This window comes from Aspergillus versicolor (genome assembly GCF_001890125.1).
Source record: "Aspergillus versicolor CBS 583.65 unplaced genomic scaffold ASPVEscaffold_14, whole genome shotgun sequence".
NCBI classification, from domain to species: Eukaryota; Fungi; Ascomycota; class Eurotiomycetes; order Eurotiales; family Aspergillaceae; genus Aspergillus; species Aspergillus versicolor.
The window spans coordinates 856,359-871,690 of NW_024467537.1; the positions used below are offsets into that span (position 1 = coordinate 856,359).

The 15,332-nt window shown below is 49.7% G+C and overlaps 5 protein-coding genes across 5 annotated transcripts; 4 read left to right on the forward strand and 1 right to left on the reverse strand.

Moving 5' to 3' along the window:
- Nucleotides 1-802: 802 nt before the first annotated feature.
- Nucleotides 803-3,659, forward strand: ASPVEDRAFT_89316 (Nrd1 complex RNA-binding subunit; the record flags this gene model as incomplete). The annotated part of the gene is made up of 8 exons (XM_040818572.1): nucleotides 803-922; nucleotides 993-1,238; nucleotides 1,477-1,579; nucleotides 1,717-2,736; nucleotides 2,799-2,832; nucleotides 2,888-3,056; nucleotides 3,131-3,335; nucleotides 3,394-3,659. 8 exons carry the CDS (start codon nucleotides 803-805, stop codon nucleotides 3,657-3,659), a joined length of 2,163 nt encoding a protein of 720 aa, XP_040673843.1.
- Nucleotides 3,660-4,672: 1,013 nt separating this feature from the next.
- Nucleotides 4,673-6,294, reverse strand: ASPVEDRAFT_34258 (O-acetylhomoserine aminocarboxypropyltransferase/cysteine synthase family protein; the record flags this gene model as incomplete). Its single annotated transcript, XM_040810839.1, has 6 exons — nucleotides 4,673-4,868; nucleotides 4,933-5,501; nucleotides 5,575-5,934; nucleotides 6,002-6,085; nucleotides 6,133-6,187; nucleotides 6,245-6,294. 6 exons carry the CDS (start codon nucleotides 6,292-6,294, stop codon nucleotides 4,673-4,675), a joined length of 1,314 nt encoding a protein of 437 aa, XP_040673844.1.
- Nucleotides 6,295-7,586: 1,292 nt separating this feature from the next.
- Nucleotides 7,587-8,717, forward strand: ASPVEDRAFT_47287 (MARVEL domain-containing protein). The gene is made up of 3 exons (XM_040813743.1): nucleotides 7,587-7,894; nucleotides 7,948-8,227; nucleotides 8,298-8,717. The coding sequence occupies exons 1-3, from the start codon at nucleotides 7,807-7,809 to the stop codon at nucleotides 8,392-8,394; spliced, it is 465 nt and encodes a 154-aa protein (XP_040673845.1). The 5' UTR covers nucleotides 7,587-7,806; the 3' UTR covers nucleotides 8,395-8,717.
- Nucleotides 8,718-10,011: 1,294 nt separating this feature from the next.
- On the forward strand, nucleotides 10,012-11,787 carry ASPVEDRAFT_34260 (putative arginine transporter; the record flags this gene model as incomplete). The annotated part of the gene is made up of 2 exons (XM_040810840.1): nucleotides 10,012-10,228; nucleotides 10,307-11,787. The coding sequence occupies 2 exons, from the start codon at nucleotides 10,012-10,014 to the stop codon at nucleotides 11,785-11,787; spliced, it is 1,698 nt and encodes a 565-aa protein (XP_040673846.1).
- Nucleotides 11,788-12,966: 1,179 nt separating this feature from the next.
- Nucleotides 12,967-15,291, forward strand: ASPVEDRAFT_142900 (putative AMP-binding enzyme; the record flags this gene model as incomplete). The annotated part of the gene is made up of 4 exons (XM_040807880.1): nucleotides 12,967-13,140; nucleotides 13,232-13,487; nucleotides 13,536-15,126; nucleotides 15,186-15,291. The coding sequence occupies 4 exons, from the start codon at nucleotides 12,967-12,969 to the stop codon at nucleotides 15,289-15,291; spliced, it is 2,127 nt and encodes a 708-aa protein (XP_040673847.1).
- Nucleotides 15,292-15,332: the final 41 nt, after the last annotated feature.

The following is a 15,332-nucleotide window of genomic DNA, read 5'->3' on the forward strand; positions in this document are numbered from 1 at the left end:
TCCTCATGCATTCCTCGGTAAGTCTGCAAGTTGTCGACTCGACCCCGGAACAATATTATGCTTAGAATAGATTCGAATAATAAGACCAGTAACCTAGATAGATTAATATGTTGGTTTTCTGAAAAGAGTCAAACAGGTGCCTCCTTTGAACTTCCAAGTATGATCCGTTGTTAAGGCCCAACATCCGACCCATTCGGTTCACCGGGAACAATGCCACATGATCTCACGTGCTCTATTGACACGTGATTCAGCATGAGAAAGGCCGAAGTTGAACAATGACTAAGGAAGCTGTTCCAGGACTAGCTCATGCTTTGAGTTTGCGCTCACATGACTCTCACACCAATGAAGTTTTCTTTCACTTACCATTGCCCCTGTCTTCTTTCAACGACCTTGCTCATAACTCACGACTTCCCGCCTTAACCCTCATTGTAATTTCATCATTTTCTCTTTTCTTTTTGACTCTCTGTTTCTCGCATTAGGTCGTACACTGTACACGTACTTTTTTGACGAGCTGAAAAGGTCCTAGACACGATCGCTGTGTTCCAGCTGTAACTAGGCCAAAGGCCCCCTGGCCGTAGTGACGCGACCAGAAGTCAGCTTAGGCTATCATCCTCAGCACTTAGTTTGAGGCACAACGATTCGGAGTTCTCTCTACCCTTCATATTAAGCATACAATCTTCTGTTGCCGTTTGCTGGATTTCCCAGTAGAAGCGACTCATCGGGAGCCTGCTACATTGAATCACCTGCGACTTTATCGCACGATAGTGTTTCCCGTATTGAATTGCAACAAACACGACCAGCCATGTCGTCCGCAGTAGCAGAGCTGGACAACTATCTCCAGTCAATGCTGGCTCTCAAGGCTCCGGGTGTTTCGGGCTCTAAAATCAACAGTATAACATCGCTGTGCACAGCCAACGTTCAGGTACTTCTTCCACCTTTCGGGATCTTCAGTACCCAACAGCAGACTAACTCTTTTTGCTTCACTCCCTCAGAACGAATCCGTCCTTATTCAGAAAATCTACACACACTTCAAGAAAGCACCAGGCACACACAAGTTGGGCGTACTCTATGTCGTAGATTCAGTAACTCGACAATGGGTAGATGCAGCGCGCAAGGCAGGACAACCTTCTGGGAGTGCTGCTCCTGACGGAACCTTTGCCGCTGGTGTTAACAGAGTGACTGAGTTGTTACCCGTCTTGATGACTGATATCATAAACAATGCGCCAGAAGATCAAAAGGTACGCTCTAGATGCAAACATGCAAATATCCTATTCCCACGGGGGCTTCCGGGCATATACAATAAGGCCGATAAGTCGCGATGAACTATTTTCCTTCGCGCTGCCGACTATAAGTCTCTGTTCTACGTATATCCCGTGATACACCCCCCTATCTGCATAGAAACCGCGCTCTCTAGCAACTCCTTTCGGCCGTTTGGTGAGGAATAGTTTAACTTACGTATTTCACACATCTTCATAGGAAAAAATCAAGAAGCTAGTCGACATTTGGGAGCGTGGATACACTTTCCCCGCTCCCATGCTTGCGTCTTTCAAGCAAAAGCTAAATGCACCTACATCCAACAGTAAGCAGCCTTCCCCTTCCATGACAACCAGCGGTTTCCTGTATACCAGACCGCTTGGCCTTCTCTAAAATGCGCGACTTCTGGCTCCAATAAAACTTTTTTTTAAGATAATTCGACTCTAATATTTGTTACAATAGATGTTGAGTCAACTACCCCAGAAGGCTCACCAGCACAAAACCACGCCCTTCTAGGAGGTCTGCAGCAACAGCAAGCACCACCCGCTAATGGTACAGCTTCGGCGACCCCAGGGCAGCCAGCACCAGACACGTCAAGTATCCTGAAAGCCCTAGCGGATATGGCCAAGCAGAACACCGCTGCTCCGGCTGCTCCGGCAGCAGCCGCACCAGTTAACCCTCTTGCTGCACTAAACCAGCAAAATACAGTTCCGCAGCCAGCGTCTTCTTCCGTAGACCAGGCTTTACAACACCAGACAGGACAACCTGGCGTAAACCCATATGGTGCGGTGGCAAACCCTTTCGCAGCTTTAGGTAATTTGGCACAGAATCCAGCCCTGGTCCAGCCCCAAAGTCAGAGTCATACACCGAATCCATTGACAGCTGCTCAAAATCCGCTGGCTGCGCTTCTACCCCAGGCCACCGCTGCACCAGCTCAGCCTCCCAGCATGACCCCGGATGGATTGCAACAACAGCTCCAGCTTTTGCAGATGCTGGCAGCACAGGGGATCCCTCAGGACCAGTGGGCCACTGCCCTGCAACTTCTTACCCTTTCCAACCCCGCCGGCATGCCCAATATGAATCCCAGCCAAGCCCCTGGCTTTAATCTCCCCGGTCAGAACGCCAATGCATGGGGTGGTCATCCTGATGGACAGTCACGTGATTTTGGCGAGCGCGATCGTGATTACATGCGTTCTCCTAGTGGATATCGTCGTCGCTCTCGTTCTCCCGGATGGGATAGGCGTCGCGAAGCATCCCCACCACGTCGCCGCGATAGCCCGGTCTACGGCGAGTACCACGGCGATTCCCCTGGCCGCAGGGGCGCGGATCCACGTGGTCGACGAGGAAACGACTATCGTCAACGCAGCCCTCCCGGACGTAGACGCCGCTCTCCCTCTCCCCCGCGCAAAGACCCGGCACTCCCTCCCCCAGGCCCCAAATTCATCGAATGGGACTACTCAGTCGGCCAAGGCAGTATCAAAGGTCCGTTTTGGCAGCCTCTTTCATTTTCCTGGTCTAGTTATTCTAACGTGAATTTTGCGCAGTTCTGAGCCGTACACTTTTTGTCGGCGGTGTAACGTAAGTGCTACCTTTCAATAAACCTCGGGAATGGATTTTTCTAACCATCTTGCAGCTCCTCTGAAGCTCATTTGCGCTCTCTCTTCTCTAAGTTTGGTATTGTCCAAACTTGCATTGTGAACATCGACAAGCGCCATGCATTTATCAAGATGGTTAGTCGGCAAGATGCTATCGCCGCTCGCGAAGGGATGGAATCATACAAGACGGGGGACATGCAGCTCCGAGTAAGTTCTCTTTTCTGCCCCCGACTTTGTTCTATTACTTTAATGGCAATCGCTAACATACACGAAAAATCTAGACACGTTGGGGTGTCGGATTCGGGCCCCGTGACTGCAGTGACTATCAGACTGGAATCAGTATAATTCCCGTCGATAGGCTAACAGAGGCAGACCGAAAGTGGATGCTTACTGCAGAGTACGGCGGTACTGGGGGGAGACCCATTGAATCAGGCATGATCGTTGAAGAACCTGACATTGAAATCGGCGCTGGCGTGTCCTCGAAAGGTTCGTTTAGTGCCCACCATGTTATCACATTATTTCCCCGACTAATCTTCCCGAATAGCAATCAGTAGACGAATCGCAACGGACACCGGAGGCAAACGCGGCCCAGTTTCGACGCGTGTACAACATGACCGTCCTCCTCGCCGTGAGCGCGAAGGGCCCCAAATGGCGGACCCGTCAAGCGTCAACAACGTCGGCGTTCCTCCAGCAGTACCCGGTTTCGGCTTTTCCTTCCCCGGCATGCCGATGTTTCCTCCCGGCTTCATGATGGGTGGTGCGCAGTCTGGGGCTGGCAGCGCGACACAACCTCCACCTCCTGGCCAGTAAGACAATCGAGTCACACATGGCCCTCGAAACACGATGAATACGAAGGATGATATTTTCCTGTCAGATGGTGGATCACCCCGCCGTTCGATTCAATCTTTTGTCTTGATACCAACTTTATTCGTTTATCTCCTATCTCTTTCCATGTGGACTTACGGAAATTTGTTCTGCTGCAGATCATGGCGTTTGGGCCGGGGCATGTTTTGAAGACGGAACTTAATTCATTTATACGCCTTCCAACAACGCAAACAAGGGAAAGGACGAAAAGTTTACATCGAAGCGGGTTTCTTTTTCTCTCATCTTGTCTTCCTACTAACTTTTCGCTTCTGTCCATGTACTTATTTCACACACTTTTTTTGTTTAGTTCCTTTTACCAGGACTCTCATTTACCCAAGCGAGGCAAATGGACGGGTTCACATTCTTGAGCTATTCGCATATTTGTGTTCTCTCTCTTTCTTTTTGTTAAATTCCCAGATTCTCTTGTGATATCTCCGTTGATCTGGCCATCTGTTTCATGGATTTGAAAAGCTGAGAACTCGTTGATATATAGTTCTCAGCAGTCGGAGGTTTCATTTGTTTTCTTTTCTTTGCACTCTTCATTGGTTCCGAATGTATGTTTTGATTCTGGCTTCAATTCATGGACAGTTTACATATTTATAATGCCAATCCATTAAGCATGTTTATAGAACTAATATTTCTCCAGTTGGGACGTGTAAGTACTTGTAGGGCGGGGTGGGGGCCTTGAGGCAGCGAGTAAAAGTACAGCAAGCATATACTCACAGAAACATAGCGGGCAACCTGATAGTACTTCCTACAGTTTATATCTGGGGATTTAAACATCTTCAGCCCGAATAGTAAATTGAAATAACGACAAATAAACAAAGTGTCATACTGTAACCAAGTATGTCGAGTGAAGTAGGTATATTGCTGGCTGCCTGTAAACGCCGTAGCCAAGTTCTTTCCGTCACTCATCTCCCGTTTACCATTCTAAACCTCCTTCTCTAGAGCCTGATACATTAAGCACTCCTAACAGTCTTAAAAGTTGTTGCGAAAGATTGTTCAAAGTCAGCAATGATGTCGTCAATGTGCTCGGTGCCTACGGAAATACGGATACCGTCTTCGGTGACACCAGAGTCCAGGCGCTCCTGGTCGGTCAATTGCTCGTGGGTCGTGCTCCAAGGATGAATTGCGAGCGTTTTGGAATCCCCAACGCTATGTTTTGGTTAGCGACGTTCACACGGTCATGGTAAAAGGGGAATTTTAGGGTTAAGCTTACTTCGCGAGGTTGGAGATGAGTTTGAAATTGTCGACTACCTGGCTACCAACGGCTGCCTCGCCCTTGACACCGAAGGATAGAACGCCACCAAAGCCACGCTTGAGGTACCGTTTGGCGATTCCGTGGCTGGGGTGCTCTTCGAGACCGAGATAGGAGACCCATTTGACGTGCTCATTCTTCTTCAACCAGTTGGCAAGAGAAATTGCGTTTGTGGCATGTCGTTCAGCGCGAAGGCTTAGAGTCTCGAGGCCCAGGAGGAGCTGCTGAGCCGCGAAAGGGTTTAGGGCAGACCCGAGGTCACGGAGGATCTCAACGCGGACACGAATGGCGAATGCAATGGGGCCGAAGGTCTCCCAAAAATTCAAGCCGTGGTAGCCTTCAGATGGTTGCGTGAACTGCGGAAATCGGGCAGCGTTCTTGCCCCAGTCGAATTTGCCGCTGTCAATGACAACACCTCCAATGGTTGTACCGTGTCCACCAATCCACTTGGTAGCACTGTGTACAACGATGTCGGCCCCATGGTCGATAGGCCGGAGATAGTAGCCACCAGCACCAAATGTGTTATCAACCTGAAGATCATAGGTGAGCTAGTGACCTCTCCCTGGGGCTTTTAATGTCAGAACGACTCTTAGAAGAACTTACCACCACAGGGACACCTTTTTCGTGGGCGACCTTCGCAATGGCCTCAAAATCAGGGACGTTATAACGGGGGTTTCCAATGGTTTCAACGTAGACTGCCTTGGTGTGGTCGTCAATGGCAGCAGCGATGTCCTCCGCCTTGTCACCTTGAACAAATTTGGTTGTAATTCCCAGTCGCGGAAAGAGAACTTTGAACTGGTTATAGGTACCACCGTACAGGTTACTCGTGGATATGATGTTATCCCCTGCGTGAGCTAGCGCAGAGATTGCCATGAATTGGGCAGCTTGGCCTGAAGATGCAGCAACCGCAGCTACACCACCCTCAAGGGCAGCGATACGCTTTTCAAAGACGTCGACCGTAGGCTAAGAATTTCACTTATAATCAGCATTTGACCAGGGCGTAAAGACAGCGGTGTTGAACATTACATACGTTCATTATCCGGCTGTATATGTTGCCGAACTCTTTGAGGCCAAAGAGCCTGGCACCGTGTGCAGAGTCATTGAAGGTATAAGACTATAGGCATCAGTATCTCCCCATCAAGGATGGTAAACTGGGCCTACCGTCGTCGCATAGATCGGAACCGCGCGGGAATTAGTTGTAGGGTCGGACTCCTGGCTTCACGCTTGTCAGTACAAGGGTTGGAAGGGTGCGCATGGAGGCGGGGGTGGTTACCCCGCATGGAGCTGGAGAGTCTCGAAATGTTGCTGAGCAGAGTCGGACATGGCGTCTTCTTTACGTGGGAGGTGGGTGTTTCTTTAGGTCTGTCTTGCAGGGTGTGGAATAGGGATCTCGAGCCTTTCGAGTTCCCAGAGGGTCGACGGAGGGGTAATATATGCGGGGGAGAGAAGCAGCCTCTCCCCGGTGACCGCAATGGCGTGATTGAGTCTTAACCAAATTGGCTTGGGTGAGGGAAAACAAAGTAAATGGGTGTCGTAATTGGGTGAGTAATGGAAATCGAGCCCAGCGAATGCAAAACTAATAACTCGCGAGCATTGCACCATCGATGGTTGGAAAGGACGAAGTTCTCTACAGGATGGACATGGTGGGGAGAGGCAAGATGTGACCAGGAACGCGCCAAACTCCAGGTTGTGCCTCAAACCAAGGCTCTGCAGAATGAAATAAGACTGACAGTCATTGGGCAACCCTCCAACGTTTCATTTGGACGTATTCATCGGCCGGAAACTGGTCGTGGTGGACCTTCACGCAGAGCCTCGATTCAGGGTCCCAGGCTAGTGGGCATGTAATATATATCAGCACCTGGCTATATTGGGCCATGCACAACAATGCGATAATAAAGGTATTTGGTTAACTCCTTCGTTGCCCTCGGCAATTATTAACTTACCAATCATCATTATTATCGAGTACAGCCGCCAAGCACTTGCTTTCTCTCACCGACATGCAAGACGGGCGCCTAATCTTGCCCAAACACAGCGAAGCAATCCAAGCAGAATGCAGTTATTAATAGCAAGGCCAAAAGGACTGGAGACTTCTTCCCGAGCTCCGTGCATGGCGATCATTCCCTGGTTCAAAGCGTCTACAACTTCGATATCGCATCAGTAGAGGCACAACTAGGTTCACAACAGTTCCTCAGCAGAGCTTTTCGCCCCCGCGTCCTCCCTTTTTCCATATTCAAAACGCGGTGCTGCAAGGATGTCGTCATCGTTTGCAGAACAACCAGCGGCTTTCGTCTGGACCTTGTGTCCATCGCGCCGAGCCACTTGCTCACAAGGCAGCCGAATTCCTTCAATCACACGCGAGCTCTAGTCAGACTAAAACAGACTAACAAGGGTGGGAATGTGGCATTGTGGCAGCTCCAGCAATGACGATTTGACGAGATCCGCCCTATGACGCTCATCTTCGACCTTCTTCCCAATTTAATTGCCTACTTCTTCAAGGCCTGATCAGCTCGTTATATATTTGAAGCTCTAACCCTGCAGTCTAGCCGCTCTCCAACCCTCACCAACCATTATTTTTCTTCACCTTTTTTTTTTTTTTTTTTTTTTTTTTTATTGCTTTTTTTTTTTTTTTTTTTTTTTTTTTGGCCCGCGCCGTAATCTCAGACCCTCCGTTTGTCTTCGTCGGCGCTGGTACAAATACTACGTATAAATCCACAAGCCAAGGTCTGCCACTCTTGGATCGGACTTATCCCAGTATACAGTCTTTGCTGGCGCAAGTATCTACATTTGAAGCTCTCCCCTGTGGATTGTCATAATCACCCACCGAGCTTCTTCATAATGCCAAAATTCGACTTCCCTCTCTTTTATATTCTGCGGGGCGTTCAAGCCATCTTCGCCCTCATCGTCTTGGGCTTAACAGGACACTGTTCGTACACTAGAGAGTTGACCGGTCTTCAGACATACACTAACCCTGCCAAGTTGTGAACAGAGTCTACGGCCATGCTGATACAGTCAATTTCATGCTATTTAACGGCGTATGGTCACTTTTTATCGTCGTTCCATATTTCATCCTGGCACCAATCCTCGTCCCCGCACTTGCCCACCGTTTCGCTCTCGTGGCTGTGGATGCAGTCACCATGATATTCTGGTTTGCTGGTTTCATTGCCCTAGCTGCCGACATTGGTGATCCTCAAGGTTGTTCAAAAGGTTCTCTATGCCGAGAGATGCAGGCTGCCACAGCCTTTGGGGCTTTCAGCTGGTAGGCGGCTCCCCAAATTAGAAAGCGGACCCATAGGAATATGCGATTGATCGCTAACACGGGCATCTAGGGTTTTGTTCCTAGCCACAGCCGTTTTGAACGCGCTTGGTGCTCTTCGGAGAGATCCGACGCCTGGCCCTCAGCCTCCTACTGCTCATGTGCCATGAGCCTACAGGGTGCTGAATGTACTTGCAAGGGTCAACAACTGACAGTTTTCATGACGTCATTTTCGGGGCCCCAAGTGAGCCATTCTGAGATTTATGTGTAACCTGTGTTTGAATATTTGATGCAATGCTGCTAATGTCCCTTTTTTGTCTCATTAGCTCCTGTACTGAACTCGTGGATACCCCCTATTTTGATATCAGTTTAATAATACCCTCGTGTGCTGCATTATTTGAAACAGATGATCAACTAAACTGCTGTGACCAATTTATATCTGGTTCTCCTTGGCGTCGTGGGTAGCTGAAACCAAGTAAAACTGAGGCGTAGTAAGCAGGTTTTCATCGCAAACGTTGAACTGTGAGTAGCATGAAATGTTTTGTGCATGCAAAAGCTTGGCCCGCAATTGGTTGGTGAGGGCCAAGCTTTAGAGTTGCATTGCCGCCACATTTTTGGGGATCATCCTGCAGGTTGAGACTTGAGAGGACCATGGACCATGGACCATGGAGCCCGATGAAGATTGATGTTGGAAGCTAATATTCCCCGTACTTTTATTTTGACATATGCCGCATGGCTGTTTTGAATATTTCTGGGGCCCAGTGGCGGCTGGTGAGTGACTGTATGGCGGCTATCATATGCGCCACGCCACGTTCATGCAAATTTGCCAGGAGCAGCAGCGGAGCTAAGCAATTGGCGTCTGGCGAAGCCGCGAAAGGGATCAAGGGTGAACAGGCTAGATCCACCATAGCATGACTTCGAGATCGAGCAAGTATCTATACTCTCGAGCTTCAGTTAAGATAGGTATTATTACTGCACCGAGTATAAATAGATCACAAGAATACTCCGTACAGATGGCTCTATTCTGTACTGATTCTCTCTTCTTTAAGAACACTGGGGAATGAAAAGTTCTCCGCCGGCTATTCGGCCGTCGTTGCCTCTCTTCGTCTTTGGTCCACCCACTGGGTGGAGTCGCGCTTTGCCGCTTTCTAACCAGAAAAAAACTTTTACGACTTTTCCGGCCCACCTCGGATACAGCTGCGATGCGTTGACTTTTCACGCTCTGGAAACCATGATTGGACTTCTAGATCTGATGCCATGCCGGAGAGGACAGTGGCATGGACGGCGGACTCCGAATGAAGGCAAAAAAAACTTTTCCAGAAGGCGCCGTCAAGATGCCCGTCTCATGCCCTCGTTCCCCTTCTTGCCAGTCAGCGTTGCATCCATCGCCATTGTGAGGAGATCCTCCTTTGTCCCCTCATTTAGCCTGGTTTTCCTTACATAACATCTTCCCATTCATCCACCCTCGTGTGCTGTCGTCTGTCATATCTCCTTATCTTTTGACTCACGCTGCATGAGGGGAGAGATAGATGTAACCCTAAAGTTCTTTAAAAGCATAGCTCCGGGGATCTTGCTTTATCTCTCGCCTTCCCAGATCGCTTCAATTCCGCCGGTTGGAGCGCAAGTGTCACACTCTGGTCTGGGTGGAGTCGGCCCTGACATTTTCTTTTCGCGGACCACTTTCTTCCTTCTCTCCCTCTCACTCTCTTACCTATAACGTCCTTGGGCTTCCAGCGACGCCCTCGATTCTCCTTTCGAAGCCGTCTGCTATCTGTCTAGGGCCAGCCATGTCCTCCGAGTACGACTTCAACGCCGATCGGGCCGTGTCTCAAGGAAAGAAGGAGAAGACGACCAACGATGGTGACGTCCTGGTCACTGCCACACAGCCGTCTTCTGGCCTAGATGATGCCGACTGCGAGAAGCATGGGGCCAGTCGCGAGTCGAATCCGCTACCAGACCTTAAGCGGAAGCTCAAAAGCAGACATCTGCAAATGATTGCCATCGGTATGCTTTTCCGATATACTGCCTTGCTCGCCGATGTTTGACATGCCTTAATTGGTTCAGAGTGTTGACAATTTGCAGGTGGCACAATTGGTACTGGGCTGTTCATATCTTCCGGTTCTGCTGTCTCGTCCGCAGGTCCCGTTGGCGCGTTGATCGCCTATATGTTTATCGGAACGATTGTCTACTCTGTGATGACGGCATTGGGGGAGATTGCAACCTACTTGCCCATTCCCGGAGCCTTCACTTCCTACGCTACTAGACTGGTTGATCCTAGCTTGGGTTTTGCTATGGGCTGGATCTACTGGTTCTCTTGGGCAATCACATTTGCTCTCGAACTTACAGCAACCGGTTTGCTTATACAGTTTTGGAATAAAGACGTCAATATCGCCATTTTCATCGGTGTCTTCTGGGTTGTGATCACACTTTTCAACATGCTTCCGGTTAGCGTCTTCGGTGAGCTGGAGTTCTGGTTCTCCAGCATAAAGGTCCTTACTGTTATTGGCTTCATGATCTTTGGGATCTGGATGTCGTCCGGCGGTGGCAGAGAAGGATATCTCGGATTTCGCTACTGGGTTCACCCGGGCCCTTTTGTGGCGTATGATGGGATATCCCCAGATTCTACGGCCAAGTTCGTTGGATTCTGGGCTGTTCTTATTCAAGCCGCATTCTCATACCAAGGAACCGAGTTGGTTGGTATTGCTGCCGGTGAAACCGAGAATCCTCGCAAGACCGTGCCCTCGGCCATCCGCAAGGCTTTTTTCCGTATTCTATTCTTCTTCGTGCTGACGATTTTCTTCATCGGCATCCTTATGCCGTCCGATGACGACTCGCTTTTGAACTCGAGTGGAAACGATGCTAACTCGTCACCGTTCGTCATTGCAGCAAAACGCGCAGGGGTCTCTGTGTTGCCAGACATCATCAACGCTGTGCTCCTGACGGTGGTGCTTTCAGCTGCCAATTCCAATGTCTACAGTGCCAGTCGTATTATGATTGGCCTGGCTCAGGAGGGTTTCGCCCCACGTTGGTTTAAGAAAACCTCAAAGCAGGGTGTCCCGTACTATAGTGTTGCGTTTACTTCTGCTTTTGGCCTGCTTGGCTTCATGAATGTTTCGGACTCTGGTAGCACCGTGTTCAACTGGTTCCTGAACATCTCTAGCGTTGCCGGTTTGATCTCCTGGGCATCCATCTTGGGATGCCATTTGGCCTTCATGCGTGCCCTGAAAGCCCGCAATATCTCTCGCGATCTTCTCCCTTATAAAGCAGTATGGCAGCCATGGTTCTCATGGTACGGGCTCTTCTTCAACATTCTAATTATTTTGACCCAAGGATTCACCGCGTGGATACCGACATTCAATGTGACGGATTTTTTCGTTGCCTACATCAGTCTGATCCTCTTTGTGGTGCTTTATGTTGGCCACAAGATCATATTCCGACCCGCGTTTGTTAAACCGATCGAAGCAGATATTGATACCGGCCGCCTTGCTTTGGAGAACGAATACTGGGAGACCACGACTTCAGAGAAGTGGTATAAACGGGCTTATCGAGCGGTCTTTACATAGATCTACATAGATCGCCCTACCCATTTAATTCCCGATGTTTGATGATTTCCGTTACTGCCGTTTATAGCCATTCGCATGGGAGAGGGTTCAGCTATTGCGCTGGTGTATTTATTATTTGTTATCCCCGGTTGTATATTATGTGCGTATATATTTGCTGCATTACAGGGAGTTGGGTGAAATTGACTTTTTAAAATTTGCGGCGACCGAATGGTTTCATGTGGATTGGGGTAAGAATGACCGAGATAGAACTGGATCACCGTATAATGTATTCGGGGTTTTTTAGCTGAGCATCCTAAATGCGAAGTATATATGGAGCAGACCACCTGGTCGGTGGCGACCAGAGCTCGTGTAGAAAATAGTGGCGCACGAGCGCACGAACTGGGGCTCTAAGTGGCTATGCGAGAAACATAATTCGGGACATCATCAAGCGTCAAGAGAGGACTTCACATGCTGGCTTGAAACCGGGGCAGACACCTTTCTTAGTAAGACCCCATAAATCGATCGATCCTTGGCCGAAGACTGCAGTTTTAGCGTTGGTCATCATGAATTCATGATGTCTGCAAATCGAGGCATGTGAGTGACCGATCACAAGACGGACGCGCAGTCCTGGGCGCTGGCCCTGAGCGACCCGGTCGAGACTATGAAATACTTGTCGTGCAACGCATGGCCTCGGTTATAAAGCCCATTGCTGTCTGCCAGCCCCTTTGAATTTCATAATTCCAGCTGTTTGTCCCCATCGGAGCATTAAAACCTGCATCTAGGAAAGATACCGAGGCTTTTACCGTAACCGGAAATTTTATGGGGCATCTGCTGTCTTGCTTAACCACTCATATCATTGGCCTCCTATCTCTCGGGCCCGCCGACAGGAAGGCTTTCAACCGCCGCTTCATAGTTAATCTCCAGCTTCTCAGGCTTGACTCCGTGCCTCTCTCTCTCCCACTTCCTCTCTCTTTGTGCGCCTCTCTCCTCCAAACTTCCATTACCCTCTTTCGCCCCGTCCCTCACAGATCGGCGCCGTGTGTCGTACGGCTAGTTGATTTATCTCTGCTGCCCTCCGAAACTCGAGAACCGGTTCTTTCTTTCTGTCGGTTCCTACAGCATACTCGATTGATTAGGTCGGGATCCTAGGCCGTGCCATCATAGGTTTACTTGCGAACACATCTGACTAAACCCCCAGTCATGTTTTTCTCACAGGAGCGAGCTCATTTCGCCCGTGCGGCAGAACTCAATGAGGAGCCTCCGAAAGGCAAGCCTTACTCTGTCCCTATTCCCGGCACCCAGAAGGACGGACGGAGCCCGATATACCGTGCTTGGAATACACAGGAGGAGCTGGTGAAAACACTGGATCCCAAAGTATGCCACAACCTCTCTACCTTCCTTCCTTTCTTTTTTTTTTTTTTTTTTTTTTTTTCTTGTCCGTGGATGCTGGAGTTAACGACACTAGATCACCACTGCGCACGAGATATTCGAATCCACAGCGAACCATTCCCCTAAGTCCGATTGCCTTGGATGGCGCCCATATGATCCGGTGAAAAAGGTGTGGGGTCAATATCAATGGATGAGTTATGCCACGGTCCAGAAACGGCGCGCTGAATTTGGTTCTGGGTTGGTTGAATTGCACCACAAGCACAATTGTGCTCGCCCTGGGCAGTATGGTGTTGGCCTTTGGTGTCAGAATCGCCCGGAGTGGCAGATTACAGGTATTTATTTCTCTCACAAGATAATGACCATTTCCGCTAAGTTTTCAGATCTGGCATGTATGTCTCAGAGTTTGTACTCGGTCTCGATTTACGATGTGCTCGCCGCCGATGCCACCGAATATATCATCAACCATGCAGAATTGAGCTGTGTTGTGGCTTCTCTACCCCATATCCCTACACTTATCAAGCTGAAACCAGTTTTGCCGAACCTAAAAATCATCGTGAGCTTGGACTCTCTCGATGCGGGCGAGCAGACGGGTCACTCCAAGCGCGCGCTTTTAGAGTCCATGGCTGCCGACCATGACCTGACGATCTACGGCATGGAAGAAGTTGAGGCCCTGGGTGCTGCCGCTAACCGTCCTTGTAACCCCCCGAAACCCTCCAACATCGTCACTATCAATTATACTTCTGGTACTACTGGTTCTCCCAAGGGTGTGGTTCTGACCCATGAGAACGCAGTAGCAGCTACCTCTGGTGCGTTGGTGGCCACTCCTCAGGCGCGGAATGATACGTTTCCGTCGTATCTTCCGTTGGCTCATATCTTTGAGCGTCTTATCGAACACGCGGCTCTTTGGTCTGGCGCTCGCATCGGTTACTTCCATGGAAACGTTCTCGAACTTGTTGATGATCTCAAGTTGCTAAAGCCCACTGGGTTTGTCTCTGTCCCACGCCTATACAGCCGTTTTGGGAGCGCTATCCGCGCTGCGACCGTCGAAGCCCCTGGTTTCCGAGGAACTCTGTCCAAACACATCGTTTCCACCAAGACCGCAAACTTGAAAAACCCGGATCCTAGCAAAGCCACCGTGAAGCACGCTCTGTATGACCGGATCTGGGCCAAGAAGGTTGCTGCCGCCATCGGTCTTGAAAATGTAAGGACAATGGTCTCTGGTTCTGCGCCTCTGGATCCATCCCTGCACAACTTTTTGCGAGTGGCTATTGGCACCGATTTCTCCCAGGGCTATGGTTTGACTGAAACTTATGCCATGGCATCCGCGCAGTCTTCGCGGGACGTTTCTTCTGGAAACTGTGGACGCGTAGCCCCCTGCACAGAGGTGTGCCTGCTGTCTCTGCCAGACATGGAATACTCCGTTCATGACAAGCCTTTCCCTCGCGGTGAGCTCCTCATTCGTGGTCCCAATGTATTCAAGGAGTACCTGAAGAACCCCGAAGAGACGGCCAAGGCTGTCACTGAGGATGGGTGGTTTCAGACGGGTGACGTCGCCAAGATTGATGATAAGGGCCGTATCATTATTATTGACCGTCGTAAGAACGTTCTCAAGTTAGCACAGGGAGAGTACATCTCGCCTGAGCGACTGGAGGGCATCATCATGTCGGAGTTGGGATATTTCGCGCAGGCCTACGTGCACGGTGATAGTGTGCAGACCTTCTTGGTCGGTATCTTTGGTGTGCAGCCCGATATGTTTGCTACATTTGCCTCGAAGGTACTTGGTCGGACCATCGAACCCACCGATACCGCAGCCATCAAGTCGGTTTTGCAAGATGGCAAAATCAAGAAAGCGGTGCAGAAGGACCTCGAACGCGTCGCGAAGAAACACAAGCTCGCGGGGTACGAGAGAGTAAGGAACTGTTCTCTGATGGTCGATCCATTCTCAGTAGAGAATGACCTACTGACACCAACGTATGTACTACTATTATCTCGCTCTTGGGAATGAGGATGATGCTAACTTTGGATTCTAGTCTGAAACTCAAGCGCCCTCCTGTTGTCAAGAAGTATCGCCAGCTTCTGGACCAGTTGTACGAGGATGCTAACAATGAGCTATCCGCGCCTAAAGCTAAGTTGTAAATTACTTCTGGCTCCAACGTAGTTTCACGCGAAGCCTTCCT